At 40.0% G+C, this 23,743-nt stretch overlaps 1 protein-coding gene across 1 annotated transcript in view; it reads right to left on the bottom strand.

The window, feature by feature from the left end:
- rapgefl1 (Rap guanine nucleotide exchange factor (GEF)-like 1) overlaps positions 1–22,490 on the bottom strand; it is a 36,194-nt gene extending 13,704 nt beyond the window's left edge. The window contains exons 1-8 of the mRNA XM_052552330.1: positions 21,360–22,490; positions 7,807–7,885; positions 4,143–4,293; positions 3,897–3,994; positions 3,146–3,258; positions 1,966–2,133; positions 1,706–1,803; positions 1,150–1,272 (exon numbers count right to left, since the gene is read on the bottom strand). Coding sequence (XP_052408290.1) covers positions 1,150–1,272; positions 1,706–1,803; positions 1,966–2,133; positions 3,146–3,258; positions 3,897–3,994; positions 4,143–4,293; positions 7,807–7,885; positions 21,360–21,741 — 1,212 coding nt within the window. The 5' untranslated portion in view covers positions 21,742–22,490. The remainder of the gene's footprint in view (positions 1–1,149; positions 1,273–1,705; positions 1,804–1,965; positions 2,134–3,145; positions 3,259–3,896; positions 3,995–4,142; positions 4,294–7,806; positions 7,886–21,359) is intronic.
- Between the last annotated feature and the right edge of the window lie 1,253 nt (positions 22,491–23,743).

Below are 23,743 nucleotides of genomic sequence, written 5' to 3'. Positions count from 1 at the left end.
AAACAGGAACAAAGACACATGGAAAACATTGCATAATGTGCCATTAAGTTTTGATGTTTTTACATGGACTTTGCTATCTAAAAGCCAGTTTCCTAAAGCACACATTTGATTGCAATGGAAAACTACAGAGGATGCATCTAGTCAAGTCTTGATCAGACTTTGTAGTAACCCACCTTCAAAGGATACACCAAATAAATATGCATACTGATAAATTAAGATATACTGTTGACCATTTTAGGCCAGTGTTATTTTAGTTTTTTTCCATAATATTATAATAATTATTAATCTATTCTTTTGAATAATTAAAATTTTAATTTAAGTCTTAGTCATTTTGTTATGAGCTTTTGTAATTTATTATTTTATCTATTTAATATTTTATATATAGCTATTATTATTATAGTTTTGGTTTTAATAATCTCAGTGTCTCAGTACCTACACATGTTTTATTTCAGTTAGCTGTTAGCTTTTTAAAGTTGAAGTTTTTCTTCTCTTTTTTATTTATTTATTCACTTTCAACTCTAATTCGATTCCCAATCTCTAGATTTACTAGTTTTATTCGTTATTTTGTTTGTGTATGTAATGAGTGCCATTGCATAATACTTTTAGTACCTTTGAGATAATTCATAATTTAGTTTTAATTTTAGGTAAAAATAACAATACTTTTTTTTTTAGGAATTTTGTAAGAAACTGTAGCATAAAAACAGACATGAAATCATCTACAATCTAAAAAAAATCACTCAGGATTACATTTATTTGTGGATTTAAAATCTTGGAGATTCTTAAGTTTAAAAGCAGCTAATAAGGAGTAAATAAATAAATGTTGAGAGCATGATACTAGCAACTAAAAAGGTCATGGGTTTAACTCCCAAATTCACATAAAATGCACCTTAAATGCCCTGCAATTTGCTTGGATAAAAGCATCAGCCATGCGCATAAAAAAGAACTAATAACCAATATTGAATGCAGAGCTACAAGGAATTCGTCTTTTAAGAACAAATCTCCTGACATCCCCCGAATACAATGATGTGCAAGCATTAAACACATTGATATTATGTGCACAATGCAATGCAGCAGCTTTCGGCTGGCCTGTGTCTGTCTGTGGTGAAGCGGAGCTGAATACTGATGATTTGAGGGCCGTAGTGTCCTGACCTCGTGCACACAGCTGAAGAGTTCCCAGTCGAACACCACCAGCTGATTGGCCACCTCCTCTGCGCTCATGTCATGGAGTTTGCTGTCTCCTGGCGACCAGTGGATCTCCTCAGGGAGCGGTATCTGACCCACAAAGACAAGAGGATGAGGACCGGAATCACCAAAAGACCAGTCAATACGGCTTTTTCAATAACTTTTACATTAGGTGCCCCCAAGTCTTAAATATTTGCCTCCATCTACCGCATTCTCCTCACACAGTGACTACGATCACAGAGTTTAATAACTCCAGCTCTCTGTTTGACTAAACACTGCTTTCGCTTTGTGGTTGAATAAAACAAGATTTCTAATGGCTTTCTGAACCACTGATTTAAGTTCTCAGCACTATTGCAGATATCATCCTCAAACATGGAGTCTGTGGTGTTTAACTAACAACGATCACGAGGAAGAATTCCCGTACGACTGTGACAAATACAGAACCCTTGTGCTTGCGATTTCTGAAGGTTTCGATGTGAACACCACTCCCCCCCTCCACAGGAGCGCCTCCCACGGTTCTCACCAAGCTCTCGAGCTCCGCGGGCTCGCAGGCGAACAGGTGGGTGTTGACGCCCAGAGTGGTGAAAACGGCCTCGTCGCTGGGACGGAACACAGCCTTCTCTGAACAAACACAGATTAGATTATGATGTTAAAGCAGATGAGCCAGAGATGTTGTGTTCCCAAACAGTGAGTCAAGGTCGGGAACATTATTAACCGTCATGCCGCTTCATAATTCACACATATGTGTGCAAATGAGGTCCTGGTAAGATTGCATTCTCTTACCCCCAGATGAGGTGACGGCCACCAGTATGAGGTTGGCAGGTTGGGTGGGCTGGTCCTCGCTGTACTGGAGTTTCTCTTTCACCAGAGCCAAGATCTCTCCGACCCGGCATGAGAGACGGCTACGGATGGTCACGTATGAGTGATCTGGTGTGTAAACCCTGCAGAAGACTAAACAAGGACCAAAAAGACAAATTAACTATCCAATCACCCCCATCTTAGTCTCACTGCACTGCACATTATAGAAGTGAAGTAAAATTCTTTTATGAGTACGTAAATCAGCGAATGAAAAAAGTTTCAGGCAACAGTATCACAAGCTTAATAATAATAATAATAATAATAATAGACATGTTTTTGTACATGTAAATTTTGTTTGTGTACAGCTCATTTTCTAAGATAAAATTGTGAAATGTTTTTGCAATATAAACTATACTTTTTCTATTTCAAAATATTTGTAAAGGTAATTAATACCTGTTATAGCAAATTCAGAAGCAATTATTACAGGCTTTTAGAGTCACATGACTCTTCAGAAATCATTCGAATATACTGATTTGATGCTCATGAATCATTCAGTTTTATGATCAATAATTAATACATTTTTGTGGAAACCATGATACTTTTTTCAAGAATCTTTGTTGTCGTTTTTTTTTTTATATATATATATATTTTCTAACATTATAAATGTCATTACTCTTGAATAAAAGTACTTATTTTTTTATCTAGTTAGATTAAAGAGGCAAAACTTTGAAAAGTAGTAATTCTGTACAATATTGACTTCCTTTCCATTCACCAGCCACAGTTCTGACAAAACTGCCACAAACTGGGTCACTGGAGGCTTCGGGGTCAGTAGCGTTTTGTACCGTCGGATTGCCTATTGATTAAGTTCTGGGAAATCACTTAGCTTGGCTTCAGCCACTGCCCTCACAGAGAGTCCCATTCCGTCAGATGAGCTCATTGCATCTATAAAACTTGGCAGACGCTACTTTTGTGACCCGATTTGTCATCCAGGTCTGAATGAAGTGGAAGCAGACTGGCACTTTTACACAAAAAAGGATGAATAAGATGATTCACTAACAGTATTCTCATGGGCGTTATTGCACAGCTAGGCAAACGCAGTGGTAATAAACTGCGGTCAGTCTGGGCAATATTTATGCATCATATTGAAAGGAAGGTTTGAACGTACTTTCGTCCGAGCCACGGAAAGCCTCTCGGGGCTGCAGGCAGGCGTCGATACGTCTGAAGTGTCGGAAGAGCGGCCGGACTTGCTTCTTGCGACTCTCCTTGTCCTCCTCGGCTCTGTCGGATAGCGGGGACAACAAGTCAGGTAGCTATTCATGTGTAAATAACTGAATAAGTTATATGTCTCCAAAAGACTATTATTAAACTAAAATTAGTTTAGTAGTGGCATCAGGGATGGAAAATATTCCGTGCATGTGCAAGATATTTGAGGACCAGTCATGCCAGCTCTTAAACTGTTTATATCTGCCAAAACCAGGAAAATGGCACTGGTTATGTTTGCATGGCATCCTTATAATTTAAAGAAAGACCAAACATGCCAGTGGCAGTTAAAAGCTCTCCAGGAAAATTTTGCTTTTTTTTAATAAACTGAGTTACAGAACTGTTTAAGGGTTTATGAAAAGACTGCTGCCTTGTCGAGAGGCTTTAAAAGGCACAATCGAAATCCAACACAACACATTAAAGTATTAATCTCTGCACAATAATTCTTCATCTGGTTCTAAAGCTTTTAATGGGCAACTGCATGCGCCTCATTTAATACTTTACAACTCACGCTGTACTTCACCAGGCTCTTGAGGCTTCATGCATTATGTGATTTTCTGTTCCTCTATGATTTCTCCAGCCATTATAGCTCATAAAATATATTTATAGCTTATATTAATATTCCACTGTGAGGATGAAGGGGATTTGATGCTCACGGGCTGTGTAATATCTCAGTCCAGCGCTGAAGCTTCAGGACGTCTTCCACCAGTTCAGGAAAGCGGCTGAGCTCCTGAACGGCGCACAAATACAGTTCCTGAAATGACATGCATTTATTATTCAGACATGCAGGAAGACAATAAAGTAGAAGAAGCAACTGATGATTATAAAAAAATTAACCTTTTTTATGCATTTGAATACTTTTAGTTTTTATTTGAATTTTTTTTTACAAACGTGTGCAATACCTTTGGGAAGGTGTTGGAGCGATCTCCCTCCTCCTGCAGTAAGTCTCTGTATGTGTCCAGATAGCGGAAGGCCACAGACAGAACTGCAAGCTTCCGTTCAGCTCCTTCCCAACCGGGCCAGCCTTCACCCTGCTTACCCTCTGAACTGAATCTGAGCCAGGAGTTAAGAACCAACGCACACACCTGCGCTCACTAAATACAGTCAATACAACTGTACCAACACGTCTACACCTGTACAGACAGACCGACAAACAGACAGACAGACCAAAAGAAAGACCGACAGACAGACAAAGACAGAGAGACAGACAGACCTTCAGACAGAAAGACCTACAGACAGAAAGACAGACAGACAGACTGACAGACAGACCCACCTACAGACAGACAGAGAGACAGACAGACAGACCTACAGACAAGAGACAGACAGACAGACAGAGAGACAGACAGACAGACAGACAGACAGACTGAACAGACAGACAGAGAGACAGACTGACAGACAGACCGTCAGACAGAAAGACCTACAGACAGAAAGACAGACAGACAGACCCACCTACAGACAGACAGAGAGACAGACAGACCTACAGACAAGAGACAGACAGACAGACAGACAGGCCGAACAGACAGACAGACAGACCTACAGACTGAACAGACAGACAGAGAGACAGACAGACTGACAGACAGACCGTCAGACAGAAAGACCTACAGACAGAAAGACAGACAGACAGACCCACCTACAGACAGACAGACAGAGAGACAGACAGACAGACAGACAGACCTACAGACAAGAGACAGACAGACAGACAGACAGACAGACAGACAGATAGACAGATAGATAGACAGACACACTCACTCAGACAGACAGACAGACAGAACAGACAGACAGACACACTCACTCAGACAGACAGACAGACAGACAGGCCGAACAGACAGACAGACAGACAGACAGACCTACAGACTGAACAGACAGACAGAAAGACAGACAGACTGACAGACAGACCGTCAGACAGAAAGACCTACAGACAGAAAGACAGACAGACAGACTGACAGACAGACCCACCAACAGACAAACAGAGAGACAGACAGACAGACAGACAGACCGAACAGACCGAACAGACAGACAGACAGACAGACAGACAGATAGATAGACAGACACACTCAGACAGACAGACAGACAGACAGAACAGACAGACAGACACACTCACTCAGACAGACAGACAGACAGACCAGACAGACAGACACACTCACTCAGACAGACAGACAGACAGACCAGACAGACAAACAAGCCTCAAACACAACGTGCAGCTGGTGTTTTTCAGAGTGGGTTTTTATGAGTGTATGCAGTATGCAGTGTATTCAAACACATACTCAGACAGCCGCTGTCCGATCACCTGACACAGATGCCACACTGGAAAAACAAAATGTATGCTTCAGTGGCCAGACAGCCAGAATAATTACAACCTTTGAACATAATTGAGGCCGATGCAACACACCCATCACACCCACACACACTCACATACACACACAAGTTGCAACAAACACAGCAAAGATACTCGCATGCTTATATTAGTCACGTTGGTGAAGTCACACATAAGGATTTAAGTAAAGACATATAGTTCTTCGGCATGTAAAATGACCTAAAAAACTGCAAAGTCTCGCTGTCCCCAATCCTACCACTCAGGAAACCTGAAAGGCGGACTAAATTTAAACTGGAGTATCCCTGAGCCTCTCTGCTTATAATTAAAGAGTCCCTGACACCCGTCTAAAATTGACACAGCTATTCCCATACAAAAAAGGCCCAAAAGGAGCTTCTGCAATTGGCATGCGAGATCTAGTAAATCTATATCCAGAGCTGTCACCTCTGCTCGGGTGCTAAAAAAACAGCAGCCGTCTGAGCCGCTGGGCAGCTGTGAAAGTTGAACTCGCATGAGCCCTGGATCGAGGCAGCCGCAGCGGTTTGGAGTCCGGCCAGGCCGACTCCATCGGGACTGTCAGTGTGTGAAGAGCTAAAAGCACTATCAGTCCTGACTGAAAAGGAATCATCCTGCTTTGAAATCCTTTTATTAAACCCCTCAAATGAGCCCTAACGAGTGGGAAGTCTACAAGACAGGGATTTTCTAAGCAGGAAGCAGACATGTTGCCACAACAAAAAGATCTGATAAGCCTGGATTAGGTCAAGTCAAAGACCAGGAAAAAAGGTGTGGAAAGTGGAAAGATAGATGGCCTGGGTGGAGGGAGAGGAAAGAGAAAGAGAGGAGCGGATCATAGATGAGGTGGTGATGGCAGTCAGGGAAGATTAGCGAGGGTCACTGATTGCCGCAGACTCGGGGGGCCGCCGTGCAGAAGACACGCTGCATTAGGAGCACCGAGGCATGCAGACCGGCCTCCCCAGGAATACCTTTGTGCTTAAAGTCTGTAGACAAGCCCCTCAGACGCCATTATGGTCTGGGTAGAGGGGGCTATGGCACTCACAGAAGGAATGTAGGTCACTGAATGAGAGGGGACTTAGAGAGAGAGAGGGGTGTCCTCTACACACACACAAACACTTATACACACTCTGACACAACGCCTAAAGCTAACAAAACAAACATTCCCCTCACTGCATTCTTCTTATCTGAATTTAGGAAACTGATGGGCCCAGGGGGGTGTGGGCGGGGTTTGGTCTGCAGAGAGTCTGATAGAGCTAGGTTAGCATTGAAGCTAATTGGTAAATCATTTTGACCCAAATCTTAAAAGGCATGTGCAACTGTTACCCCCCTGCGGTAGAAAGACGCTGGGCTCTTCGGCTGGGCATGTTGGCTGTTTTTGGCAGATAATTGAGTTTGTTTTGGAAGTGTTTTGAAGACATTCAAGTGTTCGGCTTGATAATTCAGAGCCAAATGCTTTTACTGAAGTTATGCGAAGTAAACAAACTGATTGGGGAACATGTGGGACACTAGCACAGCTGTCTGTGTGATAATTCAGTTTTAAACAAAATAACATAAAAGAGACCTAAAACTATTGAAGTTAAAAAGTTAGGTGAAACACTACAGGTTTAACCAGAAAGACAATTAGCAAGTTCTGCATGATTTCCGTTTTTTCTTCAGCGGGGTTAACCAGTTCTGAGTTGCGTCTTGATGGTAAATATTGGTCTGACAAACCATAAAGCCTGGTCATGCTAGACTTTGATCATGTAAAATTTCTCCTGATGCTCTAATGAATAAAGACAACAGTCCAAGGCTTGTGTACTGCAAACACATACGAACTTCATCACTGTGTCTGTCACCGACTCTGTTCCTCTTTCAGGCTTGAACTGATGGTAAAACTAAGGACATTATTAACTGTCTTTATATTTATTTTAAAAGAAGAAGCTCGCGATTATGGAAAGGAGCGTTATATTTCCGACGAGTGCTTGCAGTGATTGGCCAATCACAATTCACTGGGTCATTTGGCCAATCAGAGCAGACTGCGCTTGTCTGAAGGAGGGACTTTTTAGAAAAAAACGTGTTTGAGAGAGGCAGGGCATAGAGGACCTACAATAGTGTACAGTATTTTAACAATAACATGTTTTTTGAACATTAAAGCATGTCCACATATTCTGTTACACCCAATCCACAAAATAATGACCTTTAAGAAAGCATCATCTGACCATTTAAGAGACACTTCTGGTTCTGGCGAGGGGAAAGGATACTGCTGAAGCAAGACCTGCTGGAACTTGTCTGGGGCCAAGAAGATGGGGTGTGTCAGCATGAAGTCATCCAGGAGTATTTCTGCAAGGAGACAGAGAGAAGAACACAACCTTATTAGTGACATCACAACTGAACAAGATGTTGTTTGACACGAGGAGGACCGTTTGTTGAGACACCAGGAAAGACTGGAAAATCATGCGGACTTAGCCACAGCTGTTCTCGTTCGACAGGTTGTGAACGTATGTGTGGAGAAACCTGCCTTCACCTCTGCTAACTCATCTCAAGGACAGAGGGTTTGTGGGTAGAATAAATCACGGCACTTTCTGGCCCACTTTGGACCGCAGACACTCCCAAAGGCTGCAGTGATGTACTGTACACACACATCTGCCAGTACAAGACAACAGCTGAAAGCAAAAACTAACAAACTAGCTCACATAAACGTCAGCAAACAGTGAAAACGCCTTTATAAACAGAATAATCAACGAGCAACGCTCTGAAAAACTGTGTGAAGTGCTCAAAAAGGAATAGAAATGATAGATATAATAGGTTTCGATCTGGGCCACATCTTCACGGTGAGGATTTCAGGACTTTATTTTGGCTGATGAGAAGACATGATGCTGATTATGTATCTGGGTCAGATCAATGTGGAGCACATAAATCATTGATACTTAACTATTAAAAACGTGATGGCTGAGAGGAATGAGAAACAAGTCAGTAGCACGAAATGAATACGTCGGTTCAAAATGCTAAAGCTTTCACGTGTCATGCAAATAAAGCAGAGCAGGGAAGAACTGGAGCAAAACAGGGTCCAGTGTTCAAAGCTTAACTAATACATTCGCTTTTCAGAGCAGTAGCTTGGACGCAGAATCATTTTGTATCATTGGCTCAGTCAAACAATGAATTTAATTAGGATGAACTGTCAGCTGAATGTCCTCAGCTGATCTGAACAGAAAAAAGATTCCCACAATCCTGCCCTGCTTTGCATTCTGATTTGCAGGCAACAGCCGATCACTGATTGGTGCAGACGTGTTTGCTTTAGTTCCTCATTGTGACTATTGAGAAATTACACAAACGTCCCCGTCGTGACGGGATACTGGGACGCTAGGCGTTCTAAGTCACATTTTAGAAACGTAACATGTTCAAACCTGCATACTTCACACCTCTGTGCATGTTTGTGTGAAGTCACACCTCTTTTGAGAATTTCAGGTGAGGAATAATGGAGAAAATAAAATCACATGCACACCTCCCTATCTATTGTATTATATATAAAATAATACAAAATGCAATCTAATATTTATATAAATATTTTTACTAATACAAATAATTGTTTCACTTACGTTTATATATATATATATATATATATATATATATATATATATATATATATATATGTGTGTGTGTGTGTGTGTGTGTGTGTGTGTGTGTGTGTGTGTGTGTGTGTGTGTGTGTGTGTGTGTGTGTGTGTGCGTGTATTAAAGTATTTAAATTATATTAAAATAATCATTAAAATAATAATTATATATATGAAATAAGGAAAACATAAGGAATAAAATATTTATAAAAATAATTAAGGAATGATATAATGTATTGTATAACTATGACTTTATATACATATTTATATTAATTTAAAATAAGTATTTGTATTATAACATATATTAAAAAAGTGTGTGTATAAACATACATATTATTTTTATAAAGTATATGTATTTTTTATGAAAGCCTCTATAACATTGTTATATATTTATGTATTTATGAATTATATTATTATTATAATTACAGTTCCTATTGCATCAAATTTCGTTCAGCATGTCAGGCCCACTTTAGAGGTCACAGCGTCATACTTGTTGAATAAAATACAGCCTGTGTGTGTTTGTGTGTTTGGAGTCAGACGTCCACATCTTCACAGCTGCAGATCTTCTGCGGTTGCCACGGCAACGCTGACTTTAGAGGCTGCACGGTGAGTAAGGAGAAATAAAAAAAGATGAGAGGATGAGAGCGAGACGCACAGACAAAATAAAGACGTACGTATGAGAGAGACAGAGGGGAATAGACTCAAGTTAAAACCCACAAAAAATCAAATATAGGATGCAGAGAGAGAAACGGGGAAAAGGCAGGCAGCGAGGCAGTCAAGCTAGTGTGAAAAACAGGAAAGGAATGACTGGAGGAGGAGTCAACGGGGTTAATTACCACATCTGATAGCAGCGATCCCTTGAAGGCACATGTTAGTAACCAAACTGAAGATACGTGCCGGACAAGTTCTACTACAGTTGATGAGGAAATGATGAGGTGTTGTGTCAGAGCTGAGGGCGTGAAATATATTCACGCAACTTTACTTTTAGTCACTGTAGAGGGTGTGTGTGTGTGTGTGTATGTGTGTGTGTACTGGAGCCCCTCTGGTCAAATGTAAGCATTCTTTTCTAGGGCAATGTCCATCTCTCTTCATTAGCATTTGTCATGGCTGTTGAGATGAAATTAGAGGGAGTTTATAATTCTGGATAACTTGTGCTGCAGCGGTGTCTGAGCCGTGTGTTGTGTCAGTGCGTGGGTCTGTTTGCCTCCCTCAGGCATATAATGCCTAGCAGAGAGCATCACAACTTCTGGAAAGAGCCGAGTTTATTCCTCAGTCATGTGAAGAATCACTGCAGGACGCGCGTTTAATGCATCCAGCTGTCCTTACTCAACACTTTTGGCTTTGACGCGTCAGATATGAGCCAAATTTAGGATAACTTTTATGCTAATAAAATTTTAGCTCACCGAGGTAAATCAAAGCGATAAAACAGGAAAACGCAAATGTGCTTTTGCACCTTGCATAGGCAGGAAGTATTAAAGCCTGCTCATCTATTTCTAGTAAAGGCAAACGTATATCTCACAACTGCAATTTTATTTATCATAATTTTTATTTTATATCTCTCATTTGCAACTTTATATCTGCAACAACAACTTTATCTCTCAACATTTTATCTTCGTACTTAAACTCATAACGACTATTTCTCTCAATTTTGAATATATCGTACAGCAGCAACTTTCTTATAATTGTGACTAATATATATATATATATATATATATATAGATTTACATTTGTGACTATATCTCTAAATTGCAAGTTCATATCTTAAAACTAAAATTTAATTTCTTATAATTGCAACTTTATATCCTACAATTGTGACTACATCTTATGATTGCAACTTGAATGTGAGTTTATTTCTTATGTTAAACTTTAGGTTCTGTCTCTGTTGATTATTTTTTTGGGTGGAAACATGCTTTCAAAATAAATGATCTATGTGGGTTAACCACGTAAAAGTTTGATAGCTACCTTTAGTGGTAGTCGGCGCTGATGTTTAGCTTGGAAATATAAATCAGGATGAAGACGAGGCACAGAAGACGCAAATATGACACCTTTCCTCCTTGCATACTTTTTTCTTTATTTAATCCCTTATTTCTCTGACGGCCCCCACATACTCCAGCCTTCTTTCAAGCATTATCCTCTTTCAACTCACTAGTTTACATTATGATAGAGCTTAAACTGTAGCAAATCTCCTGCCCAGATAGGCACAAAGAGCATCTCTTTAAATGACAAGAGTGGGAATAGAGCAAAATCCAACACCCACCCTGATACCCACATGCACACACACCACACGCACACGCACACACACACACACATGCAGATACCCACACAAACACATGCACACACACAATCCTTGTCAAATATAGAAACTGCACATGTATTCTCTACACCAACACATGCTTTCGCACAATGAGAATGAAATGCATGAGGGAGATCAGACGGACACCCATCGGTCAGACAAGTGAAAGCACTCCCTTTTCACTCTTTCATCTTAAGGTCAAGAGAAGCTCTTATTTCATATTCCTGCTGCCTTCAGACGATGGGAGGAAACGGGGAGTGTGCAGCTGAAGGCCGTCTAGAAGAACTTCAGTTTCAGCTCAAATGACCTGGATGAGACTGAACTGGGACCAAACTCATTTCACAATCTTTGTTTTGAAGTTTTTACATTAACATTTAAGATCACATGGAGAGCAAATGGAGACTTTTACTTAAATGGACAGTTCACCCAAAGATGAAGAATATGTCACCATTTCATGCCTTTTCTAAACTTTTATACTTTATATCTTCTGCAAAACACATAATACATTGTCCAGACCAGAGGTGAACCTATGCAGGAGGCCCCAGGCAAAATTAATCAGTGAGGCCCCTTCTAAAAAAAATAAAATAATAATTAAAAATCCCTAAAGACATAATTATACAACATACAAAAAGTAGTCAAAACACATCTAATAGACCATAAATGTCTATTTTTTAAACACACAAAAAATATCTTTATAGTAAAAGACGCAATACAATACAATAAGATACTATTTACACTATTTGCCTGCCCTATTACTATGCCTCTGGTTCAAGAAAAAAAATAAAATTATATATATATATATATATATATATATATATATATATATATATATATATATATATATATATATATATATATATATATATATATATATAAATTTTTTATATATATATACTTTGTTTCACAGAATAAAAAAAGTGATAAAGGTTTGGAACCACATGAGAAGTAAAAGATGACAGAATTATAATTTTCGAGTGAACAATCCCTTTAATTAAATGCCAATAATGTTTCTCTAGAGTTTCTAAAGTTTTTATTCCCAATCATTTCTCAAACTTTGCTCAGAATTGCCAAGATAGCAAAGTTTGTTTACAGAAGTCTGAGATTTCTCTATGAAATCTTACATTACATGAGAGTAAATCAAAACAAATAAATCAAAATAAAAAGGATATACTTTGTGTTTTTAGATATTATATTATATATTTCAGTACAGGCTGACTTACGTCCTCATGCCTTTAATGCCAGTCTCCATTTACGCATATAGCGGATGGACAATAAAGCTAACTTATATTAACGCATTTAGGCCTAAATACTTCGTAAACTTCATAAAAAGAGCTGAAGAGCAATTATAATTGGCCAACCCCTAACAACAGATCCTTAAATAAAACATAACCAAAAGACAAAAAGAGCAACACTTGAGCGGTTTCATTTTCATCTATACACTGGGACACCTCCAGGTTAGGGGTCACGGGGGTTCACGCTCAATCAACGGCTGTCAGAAAAGAGTCCCAGCTGCACGGATGTGGTCAGTGTGGATTGTAATCAGCTGGAGATGTGAGATTGGGATTTCAGGAGAGCGTAATGGAGAGGACCAGGGTGGCGTTACATAAACCATGATAGACACTGCGTTACCATGGAGGCCTTATCACATCTAGACCCCCCACTACCCACGCATGCTCTCCTTTCTCTTCCTCGCGCCGTCTTTTCTTCATCTCTCCCTCGCTCACGTTGGTGCCTTTTGGCATGACGCACCGTGTGTGTGCATTTGTGCGTGCTTTGATGGTCTCTGCTCATTCTCTGAGGCTGTATGCGCTTGTTCTTCGTATCTGCTTTATCTCGACCCCCCTGCACAGAACCCGTCCATTCTGGGAGGCATTTCACCCTTCAACTCCCATCTTTTCTTTGGCTCGTAACACAAAACACCATCATTCACATGCAAATCTCCTCTGGCGGGCCGCCAACTAGAAGGAAATACACAATCGCCACAATTCCTGAAACAATCTTTTGAAATGAATGAAAACTTCCCATACAGTTTGGAAAGAAGAAAGCAGGTGCAAATAAAAATACATGCGCAAAAGCAAGAAAGAGTTCGTGTCAAGCCACCAGCCTGGCACAAAAAAACACCTTACGGCCTGTAAACTAAAACAGAGCTTGCTGAATTTAGAAGCATGCCACTTTTTTAGGTCAAACCCAGTTGAAACTGGCCCCAGGAGAGATTTTACCTAGATCAAGTCTGCTCTCCGGTCAGATGGGAGAAATGATTTGAAACCTCTGCAGCTGGTATTATATAAGATGAAAATGAGAGAGGTGTAGCTCTAATAGCTCAACAACATCAAGATGTGCCCACATGAAAGCATGACACGACAGATCTCAACAGGAATATCAGTGAACACCCATGCAAACAAATCCAAACCCACTGCAGAGGTAATGGAGTCATTTTGCACGCTTTTGTTTGCCATGTGCACAAGCGCTGAACCGCTGGAGGCAGAGGCTTGATGCTGCTATTAACCAAGGCATAATTTTCTCACAGCATTTATTGAACTCCAATGTGTTCAGTTTTATCACAACATTTCTGCCAAAATGGTATGAACATTTATTCGGACTGTTACACATGTAAATCATTCAAAAGGTATCAATGTTACAAACGTTTGCCATTTCAGATAAATTCTGATCTTTTGACTTTAATCTTTATATTTTTTATTTGTTTTCAACATTAATAATAAAAAATGTTTCTTGAGCAACAAATCAGCATATTAGACTGATTTCTGAAGGATCATGTGACACTGAAGACTGGAGTGATGATGCTGAATATTCAACATTGCATCATAGGAATAAATTACATTTTAATATTTACACAAATAGAAAACAACTTTTTTAAACTGTAATAATATTTCCTAATATTACTGTTTTTATTGAATTTTAGGTGAATAAATACAGCCACATACATACACTGGATACGCAGAAACTTTCTTCTAAAAAAAAGTGTCACTTTCTGCCTCCCCTGGCTCTTTTTCCTGCAGGCGAAGAGCGATCACACACCCAGCTTGTCATCACAGTGAGAACGGCCCCAGTACTTCAAAATAGCATCTAACACATGTTAGATTAAGATGATCATCAAAGCTAAAAGCTCCTCTTTGCCTCGGTTTCTAAACGGTCGTGTATATAATCATCGCCCTCCTCCGCTAGAGTGAAAGAACTAAACAAATGAACTTCATTGCCTTTATAGTATGCAGTGATTGATATTACTTCTCCCTACGCTCGTCGCTGTCTGCATTACTGTTTATTTCTGTGATCTCAAAGCATGGGAAGCTGCTCGAAGGCTCTGTATCTTCTTTGGTAAGCTGCTTCGGAAGGAGGCTTTCGTTGTGCGACTGCTTCTTGGTGGGAGTGATCACTGTGTGCTAATCACATCCTTCTCTCTAGCAAGCAGGAGGCTGTTTTCAGGCTGTTATTATGGCTGTCGGTCAAGCCACTGATCTGGGAGCTCGAGGCCATCTGTGTGTGTGCGTGTGCACGTGTGTGTTTGAGTGTGCAAACTGCGTGGTGAAAAAGCGCAACCTCTGCTGTCACTTCAAAGGGGCGTCACGTGGAGTATTTGCTATGGTTTGATTCAGCCTCTGACTCGCACTGACTGCAATGCTGCTTTTGTAATGCAGAATGAAAAGAGCGGAGAGAGAGAGAGAGAGAGAGAGAGAGAGATTAGAAGTGGCGCCTTATAATCACTTTCAAAAATTGTGTCTATGTAGCCAGAGTGTGATATTCTGCGCTAACATCAGGGCATGAATTACAGGGGATTGGAAAGGGAATATGATTATACCTAAAATTAGACATGACCCACCAAGAGAAGGTCAAAACTAAATTATTATTTGTTTTAAATGTATGTATATCACCAGGGTTTTCAAATGTCAGTAAACACAAAAGTAAGATCACAAGGTAATACAAGTATGAATATTCACCTTGAGGTAAATAGATGCTCGCAACCTGAAATAGTGTTCATCTGATGAGTTAACCATAGCAACAGTGGACTTCCTGTGCACTTTCCTTAGGTTCGAATTTAACATTAACACACACATGCACATATACATATATATATATGGATACATTCAATTTATCAAGTTCTTCTATTCCTTCTGAAATAATTATCACGGTTTCCACAAAAATATTAAGCAGCAGAGCTGTTTTCAACATTAATAAAAATATTAAGTGTTTCTTGAGCAATAAATCAGTGTATTCGATTACATACATACATATACACAAATATAGAACAGAAATGTTTTAAAAGAGTGTTTAGAGTTGGTTAACAAACTTTACTAGGGGCGCCAAAGAGCAATTTAGCCTGCACTCAACATATTTCCAATTCAAAAACCTCATAACGTGCCATAAAAGACATTGCATAATTCCAACACTGCTTTCCACTTCTCCCTCTGTTCCCTCCTTCCATCTACCTCTTCCTCCTACACCTCCACCTCCTCTGAAGGCGGCAGTTGCCATGTGAACAGGTGCTGTGTCCGAGAGAGGCTCCTTTTACACTGGAGCATTTCGGCTAAGAGGACTAGGAGGACCCAACATGCTCACACAAATATCCATTTCATAACGTGGAGAAAATAGCATCCCAAAACATTTACTGGGAAAACAATATGTTTCTCCACTAAATTCTGAGGCAGCACAACATGTATCCAAAGGCAGTCCCAGAATGCACTGTGCCGAGCTCAGAGAAAAAATACATCCAAGATGGTGGATTCTAAATTATGTTTTCGTGCTCAAAAGCTCAATATAAATAACTAATTTTTTCCTACATTTGGGGACATTCTCAGAACGAATGTGCTGATGTTCTTGCAAAGTTCTCTCAAAGTTATGAGCAAACATCCTTCCAGTAATGTTATCAGAATAGCCATTTAAAGTGATCTGGACTTCAGTAATGTTCTCAATATGTTAGCACAAAATAAGTAATTTATGCATCATTCATATGTCCTATGAATGCTATGCTACTCATATGCTCTATTTGCTTAAGTGAGCGTTGAGTTGCATCAGAAGTTGCCCATGGAGGAACAGTGCAAACGAATCACATATATCACACAATGTAACAAACACTTGAAACTGCCCTACTGTATACTACCACCCCCTCCACAAAGACATCAGTTCTGCAGAATTAACATACATCAAGATAAACAAGTTCAAAAAGCAGAAAGTCGAGGTGGACAGCTAGCTACTCTTCAGCAGAGCGCTGCCCAGGTGCGTGGAGAAGCACAAACTGAGTGGGCTAACCCTCAAGAATCAAGAAGAAGGGGGGCGAGAGGGTGATAGACACAGAACGAGAGGGAGATATCTCGCCTTTTCTTATGGTGTTATGTAAAGCCTTGCAAAGGGAGGCCAGTGAGTGGGCAGCCATTCCACTCTAATCCCTCACTCTTTTCAAAAGAAAAAAAAAATGCCAGCATTCCTCCTACACAAATACACTCTCTCCGACTGCACTTCTCCCTCTCTCTCTCCCTCCATGCATTTCTTTCTTTCTCCACTCTCGCTCTCTTGCTGAAGATTCTTTAAAACACCCTCAGGATAGTTCGGACCCACAGGAAAGCAGCACATAGAGAGCGGGGTGGTCCTTATACAACCAGGCCTCAGTCCAGAGACTACCAACATCCTCATAAACCTTCCTTTTTGATGAAAAAGCAAATCAGATATAATAATACTCGAAGAAATCTTTGAGCCAGACTTCTGAGCTGCAAATGCCATCACTGGGGAACCACTGGAAAATGCTGATTGACACCACAAGAACGCACACAGTCCCAACCCTTCACTACCAACAATCTTCAGATGTGAAAGGCTTTTAAGAGTATGGCTGGAACTGAGAACAAATTTTCATTCATTATTTAAAAAATACAGAATGACATTGGCCTAGCTGGCGGTTTTCACACATGCATTATTCTGCCTGTGCGGATATACAGTAACGACGCTGCTTGAGTGAAAACGCAGCAAAAACAAAAGTCCATGAAAAAAAGTCCATGAAAGGTGCACTGTGCATCAGGACTGATATGCAAGTTGTCAGAGTCCTGAACAAATGATTAATTTGAGAATGAATCAAAAACAAAAAGCGCAAACTGTGTAGTCTAATAATCAAATGTATGACTCTAATGACTTTTTAATGCAGACCCTTACAGCTTACAACTAACTGTGAAACTTAAATCAGTTAATCAACTGACCAGCTACAAGCCAATCTGATGTACACTCTTAAAAATAAAGCTTCTTTGTCGGCATCAATGGTTGCATGGAACCTTTCAATGCAGAAAAGGTTTTTAATACTAGAAAAAGGTTCTTTATATTTTTAAAATGTTCTTGAAATGGTACATTGCACCCAAATGGTGTAGTTACATCATCTACCAGGAGGACATTTTTGTTGACATCAACAAAAAAAAACATTGAAGCATGAAGGTACAAGCCATTCACCTCGGCATATAAAAGTGGAACGAAATTTCCCAAAATTGGCAACCACCACCACTAAAGAATCACATAGCCATTACACTGCTCTTGCCCTGCCCACTGGAACTGTGTTCTGACATGCCAGCCAACAGAACTACTGTTGCCTCTGGCTCACAACTGGAAGGGCTAAAGGTAAACAAAGTTATGTAATGATCAACCTGCTAATCTGGGTTCAATGAGCCCTACCAAACCACTCCATTACACACACTCATGAGGTGTCCGTGCACATTCCAGAGACAAAGCGGTTTTGTAGGTGTGTTCCCTTGGAAGAGCACTAAATTAGGTTCTTGAGAATCATGCATTCCACATATTAAACCCAAGATATACAAGTTAAAAAAGTATATACTTTCTAAAAAATTAAGTTTCGTAATTGGCATTAATGACCTTTGACATCCATGGAATCTGTCTATTGCACAACTGTCTCTTTATATCGGAAAAAAAAGTTCTTTAATTCTTACATTAGTTCTTTTAAGAACTAATCACTGAAAGGTTCCAAGGGAATCCAAAATGGTTCTTCTTATGGCATATGGAACCATTATTTTTATGTATAGGTTATTTCAAAGTAATTTTAACTTGCAAAGATGGGATCCAAAATGTAGAAGCATCTACAAAGTGCATCTGTCTACAGTTACTGATTTGGTCAACAGCTGAGCTGTTTGTCTAACACTGATGCATCAGGACTGATACGCAAGCAGTGTCTTATTTCAGTGTTACCTCTTGACCCTGGATCAGTGGACTTCCCTCAGTCCATAATCCACAGTCACTCCATGGACAACAACACTAGATGAGACAAATTGCAGGCCCATTGTTGGCTAATCCAGGATTAGTGGCACTTTTTCAAAATTTCCCAGACCTCAATTGTGACAGAGAAAATGTCAGTTTTATTTAGAGGCAAGGCATCCCCCTTCACATAAAAAAAAAGTGAAACAGGTTGAGAATGAGGCCAAATGTCTCAGTCTGTGAAAAAAAATGAAATCTCTCTGATCTGTTCTCTGATATAGAGCAGAGGTTCAAGATAAATTGCTTAAAATAGCCACCAATGGAGGAAGAGAGACGTGAGCTGTCAAGTGCCCAAAATGAATGACAGTTTAGGTCGAGGCATCAGTTTATAGGTTATCAAGGGCTCACACATAATGTGCATGTTGAGTGAGCACTAGTGTAATATTTCAAGCCGTATTTACAAATGAAGGAAATTCAGTTTCAATGCAAAATTTCAAATAAAGACGTCAAATTCTGCATGTCCTTCAAATGCCTCTAGGTTTTTAGCTTTTGCTTTATTACACATACAGTCTGCCTCAATTTAGCTTGATGTCCGCATAAACCTTTCCTCACCTTTCTACTATCCACACAGGTAGAACAGTCCAAAGGAAAAAAATCAACTAAACTATCTATCATCATTATTTACCTTGTCTATATAAACGGGACATTTTATTAGTAACCACAGATCCCAATAACGCATTGAACCAAGGCAAACTGACCATCTGGCCATCGATTACACATCAAGCATAATTCTCTCTTTATGCACAGGTCCGGCACACTGTCGAAATCCCTCCAGTTTCCATGGTTACTTCACAAAAACACTCTAATGCACATTTGCAAGGGAGAACCGCTGCACTGTGGCTGCAAAGCATCACTGCCAATGAATGTGTGCGAGAGCCATTCTTCATAGCATAAAAGTCCTGGGACTTACAGGAACAGGTAACATGTATGCACTTGTTAAAGACACCCCATTCCTATCACAACAACATCACAGTTTGTCATTTCCCTGTACAGTGTCCTTTGTCTGAGGCTTCAATAGAAATCCCCTCACTTGGAACAGGAATTGATTCGTTCCTGCTGTTTTCTGCACACAGGTGCTCAGTGCTGTTTGTGGGTGTCATGTGCGGGTGGCAGCAGCTTGTCGATTCATGAAACACCCATAACACCAATTTGAGGAAAGACACAAAAGAAAACCATTTCATATTTTCCTTCTGTTGACATAAGCGTTCCCATAGTCAAGGAAATACCCTGGCACCGCCCTGTTTGAAGATATTCCCAAGCCAGTTCCTCATTTAGTGATTGGGTCTGTTATTGACAAATGTGAAAGCACTTTGTTTTATGACATCACTATGTCCGACCTTTTGATGTGACCTTTTAAATGTTGTCAGTGCTCAATGAAACTCAAGGTTTACGACTAACCTTCACTGCCTATCTACAATACAGCGGTCCACTGTCGAGCCACATTTCTGTGAAATAAAGAGGCTACAAAATGTATTTATAGATCATATAATCATAGCTACAACAATATTTATTTTCCTCAGTGGTGTGAAACTCAAACTGTTTTGTTCATACGGCCCAAATATTGCCAGTATTACTAACTATTTTTGTAATAGCAGTGACTAACATCTGTAACCATAGGGATGGTAATTAAGGAAATAACAGAAGTGCTAACACATTATATTACATAACAGACAACTAGTTGTCAAGTGTGATTCTGTTTACATATCACAGGTTTTCCCGGAAACGCAACAGCGAGGTGAGAAAATTTGAGGGAGTCAGTTTGGTTATATTTATTGCAACTTTAAAGTCTGGTTGGACACACCCACTTTTCACACTAATCAAGTCAATTTAAATAAAATTAATGCTTTGCCATTTTTTTCTTGTTGAATATAATAATTTACTCCAGAGCACCACATTCCCTAAGTAAAATGTTTTCTTTTTACTTTTATTTGATTTTATTAAGTTAAATGTTTTTTTTTTTTTTACATTTTAAAAACAGTTTGTGGCATGACACACACACACAAAAAATTAGAAGACATGAAAAAAAGGGCCAACAATTTAAAAAAAATTAAAGGAGTAGCTCATTAGCGGAATTAGATTTATGGTGATTCTGAAAATATATCCAGCAAAAATCAATAAAAAAAATAAGTAACTTTTCTTTGTAAACATACAAACACAACTTATGAAAAAGTTAGGCTAACTTTTAATCACTTGTAACTTCTGATTATACAATAGGCCTAATGTGTGTTTCCTTTAAGGCTACGTTAACAAATATGGCGCTTAAAATATTAAAACGGTTTGCAAATGTTTAAAATATTTATCTTACACTTGTATCCAACTTAAAATCCAATTTATTACATTATACGGATTACTGAAATATTATGCGGTAGATTGATGATTTATGTCTGCGCTAAATGTGTCAAATTCGTGCAAGCCGTGAACTAAAAATATGCGACATCGCGTGAATATTAAAGAGAAAGTTAATTTAAAATGCACAGTAATATTGAACAAAAAAAAATAGGCAGGCGTTGTGGAATCTATTATTATTGTAACCCACCACAGTGCGCGATAGCAGCGCAAAGAAACGCAGTTTCAATATTCCTCAGTAAACTAGCTGCTCTTCATAGATCCGCTAGAGAAGCTGTGTCAGTGGAGCATGATGAGTGGACTCGTCTCACCTGTGCAGGAGGCGTACCGCTTCCCCGCCACGCTGTCCAGCAGCGCCAGCGCCAGGTTCTCCGCGGTGTCCGCGGGCAGCGGGGTCCAGTTCGTGTCCAGACTCGCCTCGGAGCTCTGCTCATCACTGGACAGCGACGGGCTCCTGATGTCCGCAGTGGCGGAGGGCCAGCACGGCGCTTCCTCGGTCTCCGGGCTGAACACCTCCCTCGCCGGGCCGCTCTCGGGAGACGTCTCCCTGAAGAACGGCACCACACGGGACAGGCTGGCCCGCCGCCTGGACGCCCCGGTGCCGGTGGCCTTCTCCCCAAAACCGCCCCCACGAGTGAGCGCATTGGTCTGTTTCTTCAAGAATTTTTCAAGAGGCTTCATTCCAGCCGGCATTTTGATGACAGAGATCTCAAGAAGGCCCTGGGTTGCTCCTAATTAACACTCGACGAGGAACACTGACGATGACCGTGTGCACGCGAGCGTCTACATTATAGCTGGATGATGCTCGGTCCCAGCGCGGTTTGGAAAACGCCTGAAGAAGTTCTCCTCCGTTTGTGTTGAGGTGTCAAGAATAAAACACGGCCATGTTCAGTGTCCCAGTTACACAAGTGGATGCTGATCGAGTCCTTACTACGCTAAGGAGAAAAAAAAAAGCCCAAACGTGTCCCAGGGAAACCCGTCCTCCACTGCAGTCCTTCAGCTCGAGAAGAAGCCTATATGTGGACTACTAGCATTGCCACTGTCAACGAAGCCTTGATCGATGAGCTAATTAGACGAATTATCAGACACACACGGTGAAAACAGCAGCAGGTAGGCTGTATATTAATAATGCATATGCATATATACAAATCAGTCTCTGTCAAGATGCTGGACCATATAAATGAATCGTCTTTACCGCAGCAGGTCTGAAAGAAACGCGCTCCTGTCGCAGAAAACTCGATGCTGAGGAGGATTTCGCGTCTGGAGATCCCTGACCGGTTCAGTGGAATCCGTGTTTGGTTTTCTCTCACGGTACCGATTGTCTCTGCGCCTCGAGTCCGCACAAATACTGCGCTCCGTCTCTCTCACATACAGTATAGATCTCTCTCTCTCTCTCTCGCTCTCTCTCTCTCTCTCTCTCCACCCGCCTTCTCTGCAGCCGAGTGCGTGTGTTATTGGTGGTGTCAAGAGCTATTGCTCAATTGCTTTGAATCGCAGCAATTGCAGTCACAAGCTCACATACTAACGCCGAAGAGCCCACAAGGGCTGAGTATTTGAATACGCGTTTGAATTTGTTATGATCATCCGGGGCAAAATGTGACGTTACACGTGGTATCGAAAAATTGTAGAACTGTTCAACTATTTACTTTATTGGTAACAATACCACTGTGTTTATAGGCTGCTACACTTGTCCAGATTAAATTAGTTAAAAGTCTGTTACCCCTAAATTAATATTAAGTACAAAGAATTCTTCAGTGGTCTATACACCGATTGGGAACATTTATTTTTAAAAGTGTAAAATCAATTTGTACAGAATGAAATAACTTTTTGTGCATTGTAAATAGTTCTATATAACAGTGGGAATGTTGTCTAAATAGAACAAATAATAATTATTAAAAAAAACAGATTTAAAATAGTAAAAAATAAATTATATAGACATTATAAAACATAAAGATTACTAACTAATTGCATGAAAATTCATTAAGGAAGAACCTGAGACTTAAGTCCTGTATCAATTACAGTTGGCATGTGTCATTTAGGTCTATAGTTGGCCAGCTGTCTGGTTTCAGATTGCCCAGCTGGAAAACACAAAAAAGGAGTTATCTCCTCCACAGCCACTTCATGAAAACACACACTGCATTTAAGAGTCTTTAATCAAAGGAGAACAAGCACAGACACCATCAGACCTCGGGCCTGGTCAAGACGCGAGTGGGTTATAGTTGTGAGCCAATAGGGGGTAAGCAACTTCATTATCAGTATTAAGTTACATTTAGCAGGCCATACATGGTGTCTTGTTCAAACGTCTGTCAGGAAACAGTATCCCGAGACATCTATGAGGGGTAAATATGGGATCCGGTGACTGTCGGTGACCGCACTGTGCTGGCCACTTAATTGAATAGGGGGTCATTTTAACATATGGGAATAGAAAACAAATGTGTTTAATCTTCTTAATAGATCAGCTGTTTTGAAATATTAATGAGTTATGTGGTTTATAAAATGCATAAAGAAACTATTGTTGTACAGCATTACCAGTATGGTCTCAAAACTCACAAAATGAATCAAATATTGCATAAAACTAAATCTTATGTTAGTAATCTTTTCCTTAGTTAATTTACATATGTACTCGATGTTCCTTCATCTGAATACATTTGGAGAAATTTACACAAAAAAAAAACAGTAAAACAATTTGAACTTC

This window comes from Carassius gibelio, chromosome B3 (genome assembly GCF_023724105.1).
Source record: "Carassius gibelio isolate Cgi1373 ecotype wild population from Czech Republic chromosome B3, carGib1.2-hapl.c, whole genome shotgun sequence".
Classification (NCBI taxonomy): domain Eukaryota; kingdom Metazoa; phylum Chordata; class Actinopteri; order Cypriniformes; family Cyprinidae; genus Carassius; species Carassius gibelio.
This window is presented reverse-complemented; position numbering and strand designations above follow the sequence as displayed.